The 12066-nt window shown below is 44.1% G+C and overlaps 2 protein-coding genes across 2 annotated transcripts; both read left to right on the top strand.

Moving 5' to 3' along the window:
- Positions 1-8985: 8985 nt before the first annotated feature.
- Positions 8986-10457, top strand: LOC147445870 (uncharacterized). Its single transcript, XM_086524641.1, has 4 exons — positions 8986-9112; positions 9214-9539; positions 9588-9884; positions 10017-10457. Exons 1-4 carry the CDS (start codon positions 8986-8988, stop codon positions 10455-10457), a joined length of 1191 nt encoding a protein of 396 aa, XP_086380767.1.
- Positions 10458-10526: 69 nt separating this feature from the next.
- Positions 10527-11202, top strand: LOC147445869 (uncharacterized). Its single transcript, XM_086526116.1, has 4 exons — positions 10527-10576; positions 10673-10722; positions 10974-11018; positions 11126-11202. The coding sequence occupies exons 1-4, from the start codon at positions 10527-10529 to the stop codon at positions 11200-11202; spliced, it is 222 nt and encodes a 73-aa protein (XP_086382242.1).
- Positions 11203-12066: the final 864 nt, after the last annotated feature.

Here is a 12066-nt window from a genome sequence, read left to right as displayed (position 1 = left end):
AGAGAGAGAGAGAGAGAGAGAGAGAGAGAGAGAGAGAGAGTACACACGATATACGTGGTTCACCCAATGTGGGCTACGTCCACGGGAAAGTAGCCACTCAATGGCTTTAGTACTTCAAAACAAGAAGTAGTTTACAAAGGGATTATACCCTTAATGGAGCTCCCGCCTTGCTTCACTCTCACCACATCATACTCACCTTGTTGCATCAACTTCACACTATGAAATGTGTGTAGAAATGGCCTCCTTTTATAGGCCAAAAGGGCTGCCCTCTCTTATGAGAGACAGCCATGTGTAGCCGCCCTTGTGCGAATAAGTCCAAATCGGACCCTCCAATCCGCCCATGTGTGGCCGCCCTTGAGAAGACAAGTCCGCTTTTGAATTCGGCCACCGGCCACTGGCCATTGACTGCGGACCACCGGCCATCGGCCATTGACTACCGGCCACCGGCCAACCGACCGGTTGTTTTCCGACCACTTTTCGGCCGCCGTCCGGCCATAATATTCCTGCGAAAAAAAAAGTCTCGGGGGCCTCCGCCCTCGAGGCCTTTAATGTTGCCCCTGATTCTTGTCCGTGAAAATTTTGGTTTCCGGTGAGTGATTTTCCTTCATGCACGATGGCTTCTCCTCATAATGGGGGCCTTATAAATGTGCGCTTTTACCACAGAAAATTACAAGGTAAATCAGGCTCCATACTTAACAATCTCCCACTTGGAGACTGATCTCCAAACCAAACCTGTGACTGCTTTCCATTCTGGCTTCTTATCCTTGAATGCTGATTGAAGATGAGCAAAAGCTCAACTTCTCCTTGTTGACCACCTTTGTAAACATGTCTGCAGGATTTTCACTTGTATGCACCTTTCCTAGCTTTAGTTGTCCCTCTTCCAAAAGAGTGCGTATGAAGTGATATCTCACCTCAATGTGCTTCGTCCTTGAATGAAAGGCTGAGTTCTCAACAAGATGGATAGCGCTTTGTCTATCACTGTACAAGACACAATTGTCTTGTTTGAATCCAAGCTCTTCTAAGAATCTGTGAAGCCACAGAATTTCTTTGCTTGCCTCTGTCATTGCTACATACTCTGCTTCCGTGGTAGAAAGTGAAACCACTTTCTGCAGCTTTCAAGCCCAGCTTACTGCTGTGCCTCCAACCGTGAACACATAGCCAGTAGTGCTCCTTCGAGTATCTTTGTCACCTGCCATATCTGCATCAGCATACCCTTCTAGAAAAATATCAGTTCCTCCAAAATACAAAGCATTTGTTGTTGTCCCTTTTAGATACCTAAGTATCCACTTCACAGCTTGCCAATGCTCTTTACCTGGGTTGTCCATGAACCTACTCACAACTCCCACTGCATGTGCAATGTCTGGCCTTGTCCAGACCATAGCATACATTAGAGAACCTACCGCTGCAGCATATGGAACTTTAGACATATAGGCTATCTCCTCTTGTGTCTTTGGACACATATCCTTCGTTAGTTTAAAATGACCAGCCAAAGGTGTAGAAACTGGTTTTGCATTTTGCATTGCAAACCTTTCTAGTACCTTCTTGATGTAATCTTCTTGAGATAGCTTTATTGTCTTCTTCGTCATGTCCCTTGATATTTTCATACCAAGTATCCTCTTTGCAGCACCTAAATCTTTCATTGAAAAAGATTTGGACAGCTCCTCTTTTAGGTCTTTGATGTCCTGCATGTTAGCACTTGCAATCAACATGTCATCAACATACAACATTAGGATGATGAATTTCCCATCTCCCAAATTCTCCGTGTAGACGCAGTGATCCGAGTTGCATCTTGTGAATCCATGATCCAACATCCATCGATCAAACTTCAAGTACCATTGTCTTGATGCTTGCTTTAAACCATACAAGCTCTTCTTTAATCTGCAAACCATTTTCTCCTTACCTTTTACTTCATACCCCTTTGGTTGAAGCATGTAGATTTCCTCCTCTAAGTCACCGTGAGGGAATGCCGTATTTACATCCATTTGCTCGAGATTTAGATCATGAGCAGCCACAAGGCTTAAGACAAGCCTAATTGAGTTCATTTTTACAACAGGAGAAAATATTTCATTGAAGTCAATACCTTTCTTTTGAGAAAAACCTTTTACCACAAGCCTAAACTTGTACCTTTTCTTCCCACCTTCTTCTTCCTTTAGCTTGTACACCCATTTGTTTTGAAGTGCCCGCTTACCTTTAGGCAACTCAACCAACTCCCATGTTTGGTTGCGACGTAGTGAGTCCATCTCCACTTGCATGCTCTTCGTCCATTCTTCTTTGGATTCATGTTGCATAGCTTCTTCATATGATTCCGGCTCTCCAGAATCTGAGATCAAGAGATGGTTGAAGGAAGGAACAAACCTTTCTGGAGGTCTACTTGCTCTTGTAGATCTTCGGGGAATAGGTTGAGGCTCCTCATTTGGTTGACGTTGTTGCACATTGTCACCGTTTGCAGTCCTTGAGTCTTCACCGTCCTCAAGCTCCATGTACTCATCACCTGTTTCTTTTTTTTGTTTTCTTTCCAAGTAATCTTTGTACATATTTTGTTCGTTAAAAATTACATCCCTACTCCTTAAGATTTTACCATCTTCAGGATTCCATAGGCGATACCCAAAGTCTCCTTCTCCATAGCCAATGAAGAATTTTGCATCTAACTTTGATCTTAGGCTTCTATCTATGTGCATGAAAGCCTCACACCCAAACACTTTGAGAAATGCATAATTCACCGGTTTACCTGTCCATGCCTCTTCTGGAACTCCCCCATCCAATGCCGTTGAGGGTGACCGATTGATTAAGTACACAGACGTACTTACAGCTTCCGCCCAAAGCTCAAGCGGTAGGCCTGCATGTAGCCGCATCCTTCGTGCTCGTTCCATGATTGTCCTATTCATCCTTTCCAAAATCCCATTTTGTTGAGGTGTCCTTGGGGTTGTCCTTTGCCTCCGAATGCCATTGCTAGCACAAAAGCTTTCAAAAGCTTGGCTGCAATATTCGCCTCCATTGTCGGATCTGAGGCATTTAACCTTGGTACCTGTTTCATTCTCCACAAAGACTTTCCACCTTTGAAATATGAAAAATACATCGGATTTATTCTTCATGACATAAACCCATGTTTTTCTAGTCTCATCGTCTATGAATGTTACATAGTACAATGAGCCACCAAGTGATGGTGTACTTGCAGGACCCCAAACATCAGAATGAACCAACTCAAGTTTTTTATTTTTTCTTTCATTTCCTGATTTTTGAAATTTTACCCTCTTTTGTTTACCATAAACACAATCTTCACAAAACTCTAAGTCCACTTCTTTCAAACCTGGTAGAAGCTTCTTTGTTTGAAGGATTTGCATTCCTTTGGCACTCATATGCCCAAGTCGGTAGTGCCACACCGCACTGTCAACTTCTGTAGTTGCTGCACAAGCTGAAGGTTGCGTGCTAACAGTACACAAGTAAAGTGTACCGACTTTTTTACCCTTGGCAACCACCAAAGATCCCTTTGAGATCTTCCACCGTTTGTTTTCGAATGCAATGTTGTGACCTTCATTGTCCAATTGTCCTGTAGAGATCAAATTTTTGCGAAGAGAAGGAACATGCCTAACATCTTTAAGCTTCCATTCATTTCCGTTAGCAGTTTTGACAGAAACTGTACCTTTGTCGACAATCTCACAAGCTTCATCATCTCCCAAGTATACATACCCAAAATTACCTTTGGTGTAGTCTTGGAAATGTTGCTTGTGTGGTGTCGCATGGAATGAAGCCCCAGAATCTACTATCCAGGAATTAGACACATTGTCTAATGAGAGAATTAGAGCATCTTGCTCTACTTTACCTACCACATTGGCCTCCGATGTTGGCTTGTTGTCTTGAGACTCTGTCTCCTTCTTCTTCTTGGACCAGCAATCCTTCTTGACGTGGCCCTTCTTGCCGCAGTTCCAACATTCAAGAACTGACTTTGTGCGTGACTTGCTCTGCCTTGAGCGATCACGACCCTTTTGGTTTTTGAACCTCTCCTTAAGCCTTCCTCTTGTTTCCACTGATAGTGCAGCACTTGATGATTCTCCTGTGCTTCTCCTTCGCATTTCCTCGCTTAGGAGAACACCCACAACATCATCAAACGTAAGAGTATTTGTGCCAGAGATAGAATTACTTACAGCCATCACAAGGCTGTCCCAACTATCCTGTAGAGATGATAGTATAAGGAGAGCTCGCACTTCGTCATCGAAATTGATTTTCACTGATCGAAGTTGACTTATGTTTGTGTTAAAGTCATTTAGGTGTTCTGCAACTGAACCATTCTCTGCCATCTTTAGATTGAACAAGCGCTTCATAAGAAATACCTTATTGGATGCCGATGGTTTCTCGTAGAAGTCGTCAAGTGACTTCATCAAGTCCTCCGTGGTCTTCATCTCCAAAACATTGAAGGCCACCGTTGACGCCAAGCTTAACCGGATTGTTCCCAATGCCTTTCGATCAAGGACAATCCATGCTTCATCTGCCATTGTTGCGGGCTTCTTCGCAAGACCGCCTAGTGGCAAATAGAGGTCCTTCAGGTAGAGATAGTCTTCAATCTCCATCTTCCAATGTTGGTAGTTTTTGCCGTTGAACTTCTCAATCTTGAGCTTCCCTTCCTCCGCCATAACTACCACTCAATTCAAGGAATCCTTTCCTTGAGATAATTTAGCTACGAGCAAACCTTGCTCTGATACCAGTTGTTAGGAAATAAGACGTAGCTAAATAGATAATTGAGTAGATTACTTAATGGAGAGAGACAAATTTATATACACGAGATTATAGAGTAGAGAGAGAGAGAGAGTACACACGATATACGTGGTTCACCCAATGTGGGCTACGTCCATGGGAAAGCAGCCACTCAATGGCTTTAGTACTTCAAAACAAGAAGTAGTTTACAAAGGGATTATACCCTTAATGGAGCTCCCGCCTTGCTTCACTCTCACCACATCACACTCACCTTGTTGCATCAACTTCACACTATGAAATGTGTGCAGAAATGGCCTCCTTTTATAGGCCAAAAGGGCTGCCCTCTCTTATGAGAGACAGCCATGTGTAGCCGCCCTTGTGCGAATAAGTCCAAATCGGACCCTCCAATCCGCCCATGTGTGGCCGCCCTTGAGAAGACAAGTCCGTTTTTGAATTCGGCCACCGTCCACCGGCCATTGACTTCCGACCACCGGCCATTGACTACCGGCCACCGGCCAACCGACCGGTTGTTTTCCGACCACTTTCCGGCCGCCGTCCGGCCATAATATTCCGGCGAAAAAAAAAGTCTCGGGGGCCTCCGCCCCGAGGCCTTTAAAGTTGCCCCTGATTCTTGTACGTGAAAATTTTGGTTTCCGGTGAGTGATTTTCCTTCACACACGATGGCTTCTCCTCATAATGGGGGCCTTACAAATGTGCGCTTTTACCACAGAAAATTACAAGGGTAAATCAGGCTCCATACTTAACAGAAGTCATGCTGAGCAAATTTTGCATGTCAAGAAGAGTTTGTTGAGAGAATTCAACATGAAGGACCTTGGTGAGTTGAGATATTTCTTGGGAATTGAAATTGTCAATACTTTATCAGGAATTTGGATGATACAAAGACAATATGTGTTGGATATGCTTGAGAAGTATGGAATGACAGCGTGCAAACCGATTGATACACCTCTTGATCAAAATGTGAAGTTGTTTGATGATGGACATTACATTGAGGATGTCACTATGTATCGCAAGATGGTTGGAAGCCTTATTTACTTGACAATAACAAGGCCAGATTTGAGTTATGCAGTGGGTGTTGTGAGTCAATTCATGCAAAATCCATGTAAAAGTCATCTTGATGCGGTGAGACGGATTATGAGATATGTGAAAGCCACTGTCAGTTATGGAATGTTTTATGAAAAGAATGGGAAGCTTTGTCTTTATGGTTACACAGATGCAGATTGGGCAGGAGATTTTATGGATAGAAGATCTACAAGTGGTTATGCATTTTCCATTGGCAATGGTATGATAAGTTGGAGTAGCAAGAAGCAATCAACTGTAGCATTATCAAGTACAAAAGCTGAATATCGTGGAGCAGCTTTGGCAGCATGTGAAGAGTCATGGTTGAGAGTGCTTATGGTAGAATTTGGTTTTGACTATCTTGACAGTGTCATTATATATTGTGACAATATTAGCACCATCATGTTGGCAAAGAATCCAGTCTACCATGCTCGCACTAAACACATTGAGGTACATTATCACTTCATTAGAGAAAAAGTTTTGGCAAATGAGATTGATTTGGTGTATGTGAAGACAAATGATCAAGTTGCGGATATATTCACAAAAGATCTTGGAAAGGAGAAGTTTTTCTACCTTCGTGAAGCATTGGGAATCCATCATATGCAAGCTCACTTTGAGCTTGAGGGGGAGTGTTAAAGAATATGATGTTAAAGAATATGTCCATTGTGCTATGGGCGGTTGGACACTGACTATACTATGTTGTAAATATACTTTGGATAATAGTTCAAAGAGATGAAGAAGAGAAGAGCAGCTCGTTGAATGGCTGCTGCAGGGTAATGATTGTGTGTGTGTGTCTCGATGTGTGTTGGTGTGTGTGTGTAGTCTTCTTTCCTACCTTCTCCATCACCTGCGCACTCTACATGGGTGAGGCGGTCTACTCGTCAAAGACGCCCTGTGAGTCGATATGACTCCTCTTTGCATTACATTATGTTGATAGATGAGGGAGAGCCTCTTACGTATAAAGAGGTAAAGACATATGAGCACAGCGACAAGTGGGAGCTTGCTATGCACGAAGAGATTAAAGCTTTGCATGCTAATCATACTTGGGATTTGGTTTGATTGCCCAAAGGAAGGAAGGCTATTCCTAACAAATGGGTGTATAAAATCAAGACTGTTGATGCAAAACCCAAGTATAAGGCAAGGCTTGTTGCAAAGGGATATGTTCAAACTAAGGGCATAGACTTTCAGGAAGTTTTCTCTCCTGTTGTGAAGATGACCACTTTGCGTGTATTGTTTGCCATTGTGGCTGCTCTTGATTTGGAAATGGACCAAATGGATGTACATACCGCTTTCTTGCATGGTGATGTGGAAGAAGAGCTTTACATGAAGCAACCCGAGGGTTTTGTTATCCCTCGCAAGGAACATTTGGTATGTATGCTCAATAGAAGCTTGTATGGGTTGAAACAATCATGTAGACAATGGTACAAGAAGTTTGATCGCTTCATGCTTAAACATGGTTACAAAAGAAGCCATGCAGACCATTGTTTGTATACCAAACGTGATGAGGATGGCAGCCCTATTATTCTTGTGCTCTATGTAGACGATATGTTGATAGCTGCAAAGAAAAGAAGCAATGTTGATGCTCTTAAAGGGCAGCTGAAATCTGCGTGTTCAATGAAAGACCTTGGGGCAGCTGAACATATACTTGGAGTGCGTGTTACACGGCAAAGAGACAAGTGCCTATTGTATTTGTCTCAAGAAAAGTACATTGAAAAGGTGATGGACAGATTTAACATGGCTGAAGCAAAGCCTCTTGGTGTGCCATTACAGCCATATGTTAAAATCTCCAAGGATGATTGTCCCAAGTCAAAGGAAGAAGCCAATGACATGCAAAGTGTGCCTTATGCTTTAGCTTGTGGTTCACTTATGTATGCTATGGTTGCTACTAGGCTTGACATAGCCCATGCAGTGGGAGTTGTGAGCCGGTTTATGGCTAATCCAGGCAGGTTGCATTGGGATACAGTGAAGTCCATTATGAGGTACTTGAAAGGGACTAAAAACAAATGCCTCTGCTATGGTAAAGGACCAATGGAGTTGAAGGGATTTTGTGACTCTGACATGGCTGGTGATGTGGGTAACGGAAATCCACAGTGGCTATGTATTTACTCTTGCGGGAGGTGTTTGTTTCATGGTGTTCTAGATTGCAAAAGATGTTGGCATTGTCTAATACAGAGGCTGAATATATTTCACCACTGAGGCTTCCAAAGAAGCTATTTGGTTAGCACGCTATGCAGTGAGTTTGGCTTGCCTGCCAAGGCACCTATGCTTGGTTGTGATAGCCAGAGTACTATATGTCTGGCAAAGAACGCCATGTTTCATGCACGCACAAAGCATATTGATGTGTGGTATCACTTCATACGAGAAGTGCTTGAGGATGGCCTTATTACATTGGTTAAGGTCCATACATCACAAAATCTAGCCGATGCTGTCACTAAGTGCTTACCCAAAACACAACATCATCTATGCATAGAGATGGTGGGAGTCACGTAGCTTAAAGGCGCCATTTATGCCTTTAAGTGGGAGGTTGTTGGGTTAAAGGCTTAAATAACCCCTTTTTGTACATTTTTATACTTTGTCCAGGTTCAATATGAATCTGGACACATTTTTTAAAGGTCACTTATAATAAAAGTGGGAAAACCCAAAACTCACTTATTCCCTGCAAGATAGCGTGCCCTCTCTCTTCTGCTTGCGCTTCCTCTCTTGCTAGCCTTCGCCTCCCTTCTCTGCACACACACTGCACTTCCTCGCGTGCTCTTTCACTTGCACACACCGCCGCGCCTAATCATCAATAAAGGCATAAAGTCAAGGTGGGATCCAGGTTGTTTCCGTACGTACATCCGGATGCATTCAGTATCGTACAGTACTTTCGTACGGAATCCGTATGTACGATATCATTCCGTACGTACAGGGAATTAAAAAAAAAAAATTTGCCGGTCGGTTCCTTATCCGCCTAGTCGGACTGTTTGGGCGAGGCTTTTTATAAGCCAACCTATGCTATACCTCTTATTACCATAACAGAGTAGCAGAAAACAGTATGTAGAGTCTGCAAAGAGACCAAGGAAGGGTGGAACGCCACCGATAAGGTCCTTCCCTCCCTCCCTCCCTTTGTGTTTGGAGTCTACAAGCCTTAAGGAGGTACTCTAGAGTCCCGACCTCGCGAAAGATTGTAAATTTTGTATTCAACTTTGAAGTGTGCGTTAATTGTGTTGCAGAGTTATCATGCCTCGTCGACCTAATCCTCTTTGGGCCAAGCACACCAATGTCCTGAGAGTTGTCAACACAGGAGGCCAAGCAGGTTCAGGGACTCGCACTTGGGTGTGCAAGTACTGCGGAGAGCAGATGACCAGTACAATTACCCTGGTATTAGCACCACTGGACATTGTGGGGGTTGCGAGGCTATCTCGCAAGCATTGAGGGATGCCTTGATTTTGGAGCATTTTCCTCCAGGATCTACTGCATCGTCACAGTCAAGGGGAGCACGTGCAGCAGCAGAGGATGCCTTGCAGGATGCATTACTTGGAGATATTGGTGGATCTGCGTCTGTAGCACCATCATTTGCAGGCACTAGTAGAAAGAGAGCTCGTGTTTCACAGGCTGAGGATGAGGGTGCTAGTGCTTCAGCAACAAGTGCAGGTGGGGTTGAGGGTGTACGTGGCCCAAGGCAAACCACATTGCCATCACGTGTACATAGTGATTCATGGGTAAAAGAGCGACAGAAAGTTGCAGAGATGGAGATTGCGCAGACTCTCAAAGAGTGCAACATTGCATTCAATGTGTTGAAGACTGATCAATGAAAGAGGATAGTGAGAGCTATTTCACAGGTTGGTGCTACAGATTCCTGGAATGGTCTTGACTACCAAAAGATGCGCACTACCATGCTTGACGACCAAAAAGAGATCATAGACCGAGCACTGACTCCAGTGAAGGTTGGGTGGCAACAATTTGGATACACTATTCTTTCTGATGGGTGGAGTGACACGCGGAGGCGCCACATTATCAATATCCTTGTTTCCTCCTACTTGGGCACATACTTCTTACGAGCCGTGGATGCAAGGAAAGCTGGAGAACGCATTTCTGCGGCGTTCATCTTTAAACATATTTGTCAGGCCATCAAGGAGGTTGGGGAGAAGACCGTCGTGCACGTAGATACTGATTCCTGACCATGTGGCATGCACATTTGAATTTTGCATACATTGTCCAACGTAATAATGTCCACACTTCATTTAATATCTTGTCATGACTCATTGTAGGTGGTCACTGATAATCCCTCCAATTGCAAGGCCATGGGGGATATGGTGGAGGCTGAGTTCAAGCACATTGTGTGGACACCATGCACTGCACATTGCCTAGACCTTCTCATGGAGGACATAGGCAAACTTCCCTGGGTGCAGCCTACAGTGTCTGATGCGTCCAAGCTTACGACTTTTTTCCGCAAAAAACACCAGGCCTTGGCAATCTTCAGAAGCCACAACACAGTAGACATGGTGCGTCCCTCGAAGACCAAATTTGCATACATGTATCTGGTGCTTCAGAGGCTGTTCAGATTGAGAGATCCACTGTTGCAGACAGTTGTGGATCCAAAGTGGAGATTGATGCACCACGCCCAGTCAGAGGCGACCAAGTACATTCAAAGAAAGGTTCTTGATGAGACCTTCTGGACACAGGTGCAGTCCTTGGCAGCGGCTCTATAGCCATTGTATGTACTACTACGGGTCACAGACATTGAGGGCTCTACACTTGGGTTGGTGTATCATCTGTTTATGCAGATGAAGACACACATTTCTGGATGTACCTCATTGACACAGGATCGGTAAGTACAAACTACAAAGTGCTCTAATCTCCTCATGTGACATGTCTATTTATAATTTTTCAAAACACATACTTACTGTGACTATTTTGTTTGCAGTCGTGATGATATTTTGGCTATTGTAGAGACTCGATGGCAGTTCATGCATCGTCCCATCCATGGGATGGCTGCAGTTCTCCATCCTCTCTACAAGAGCCAAGAATTGTTTGAGGAGGCTTCATTGCTTACACTACGCTCTGAATATCTGAACATTATATATGATGAGGATGAGCAATTGATTCTGGATTCAGAGATGAGTAGCTACATGAACAGTTTAGGACCCACCGTTGTGCGGTCCGTAACATTGAGAAAGGAAGCTACCAAGATTCCTTTAACACGGTAGCAGAACTATGGACGCTAGGGCCTTCCCAAGTTGTGCCACCTTGCATTGCGCATCCTTTCTCAGGTGAATACTGAAGTTTGAATTATAATTTATAATTATTGAATGATGAATCTATATTGTCACACGTGACACTTGTGACCCATGAGTGTTCGCTATTTGAATTGCTATAGGATTGCTCAGCTGGGGCATGCGAGCGCAACTGGAGTGCATACTCTCTTATTCACATGAAGATCCGCAATCGTCTTAGCACAAGCAGTTAGAGAGACTGGTTTATTGCCGTGCTAACATGCGGCTTGTGCGCAGCTTTCATGCCTTGGGGACACCCAAGCAGGTGAGATTTACATGCACATTTATGAAAACAAGTCAATGATCAAAAGACAGTGTTGAATCATGGACTCTGTTTTAACTTTTGTCTTGTCATTAGGGCTGCCCCCTGGGGGCGCCCTGTGCTCCCCAAATTCTGCACACAAATGCCACTGACTTTGCCCTTGATCCCACCTAGGCTGCATTGCTACTTCTTGTGCTTGCCAGGTTCTAGGGGAGGTGTGGCCATATGACGGCTTGACACCACTGGCATGTATTGCAGATTGATGTACTGTGATTGTGGGTCTGCTAGTTGTGAGTCACGCTAGCAGACAGACCGCCGCAGCGCTCATAGGACAGTGATTGGTCTATTGTAGGATGTATGCTAGTTCTGGGTAGTTTGCTGAGCCATCTGTGAGGGTCGTGTGTGAGGTTTTTTGAAGCCAAGCACTGGGGGCTGGGTTACCCAGTGAGGTGGATTAGGTTGCTAGAGTTCCCCTCTACACGCATCCTCTTCGGCGACTTTTATCCCATAGGATGTATGACTTTGTGTAGACACTGGATTGCATCTTATGCGTCAGGCCGTTGAGGCATTGTTCAGGGTTCAGTCTTGAGATAGATACAGGAGGTTCTGTGATCGCCCAGACAGGAGACAGTGCATGCTTACAGGATAGCATATTACAGAGATTTTCAGATTTGTCACTGGTCAGCTATTTATGATTGTTTTTGAGCTATCTTTTGGTTCTCAGAGCTCAGTTTACAAGGGAGGCTCTGTCAAAATTTTCAAAATACTGACAGTTCCTGAGGA

Source organism: Adiantum capillus-veneris, chromosome 12 (genome assembly GCF_014529385.1).
Source record: "Adiantum capillus-veneris isolate H3 chromosome 12, ASM1452938v2, whole genome shotgun sequence".
NCBI lineage: Eukaryota > Viridiplantae > Streptophyta > Polypodiopsida > Polypodiales > Pteridaceae > Adiantum > Adiantum capillus-veneris.
Note: the sequence above shows the minus strand (reverse complement) of the source record. Positions and strands in the feature narration are given on the sequence as shown.

Excerpts from the sequence above, each read along its gene's own strand:
- LOC147445870 (XM_086524641.1), top strand. The coding sequence starts at position 8,986 with ATGCCTCGTCGACCTAATCCTCTTTGGGCCAAGCACACCAATGTCCTG. Across the intron at positions 9,113-9,213 it reads CTGCGGAGAGCAGATGACCA|GATCTACTGCATCGTCACAG; the intron begins GTACAATTACCC and ends ATTTTCCTCCAG. Across the intron at positions 9,885-10,016 it reads TTTGTCAGGCCATCAAGGAG|GTGGTCACTGATAATCCCTC; the intron begins GTTGGGGAGAAG and ends GACTCATTGTAG.
- LOC147445869 (XM_086526116.1), top strand. The coding sequence starts at position 10,527 with ATGCAGATGAAGACACACATTTCTGGATGTACCTCATTGACACAGGAT. Across the intron at positions 10,723-10,973 it reads TCGATGGCAGTTCATGCATC|GGCCTTCCCAAGTTGTGCCA; the intron begins GTCCCATCCATG and ends TATGGACGCTAG. Across the intron at positions 11,019-11,125 it reads CATTGCGCATCCTTTCTCAG|GATTGCTCAGCTGGGGCATG; the intron begins GTGAATACTGAA and ends GAATTGCTATAG.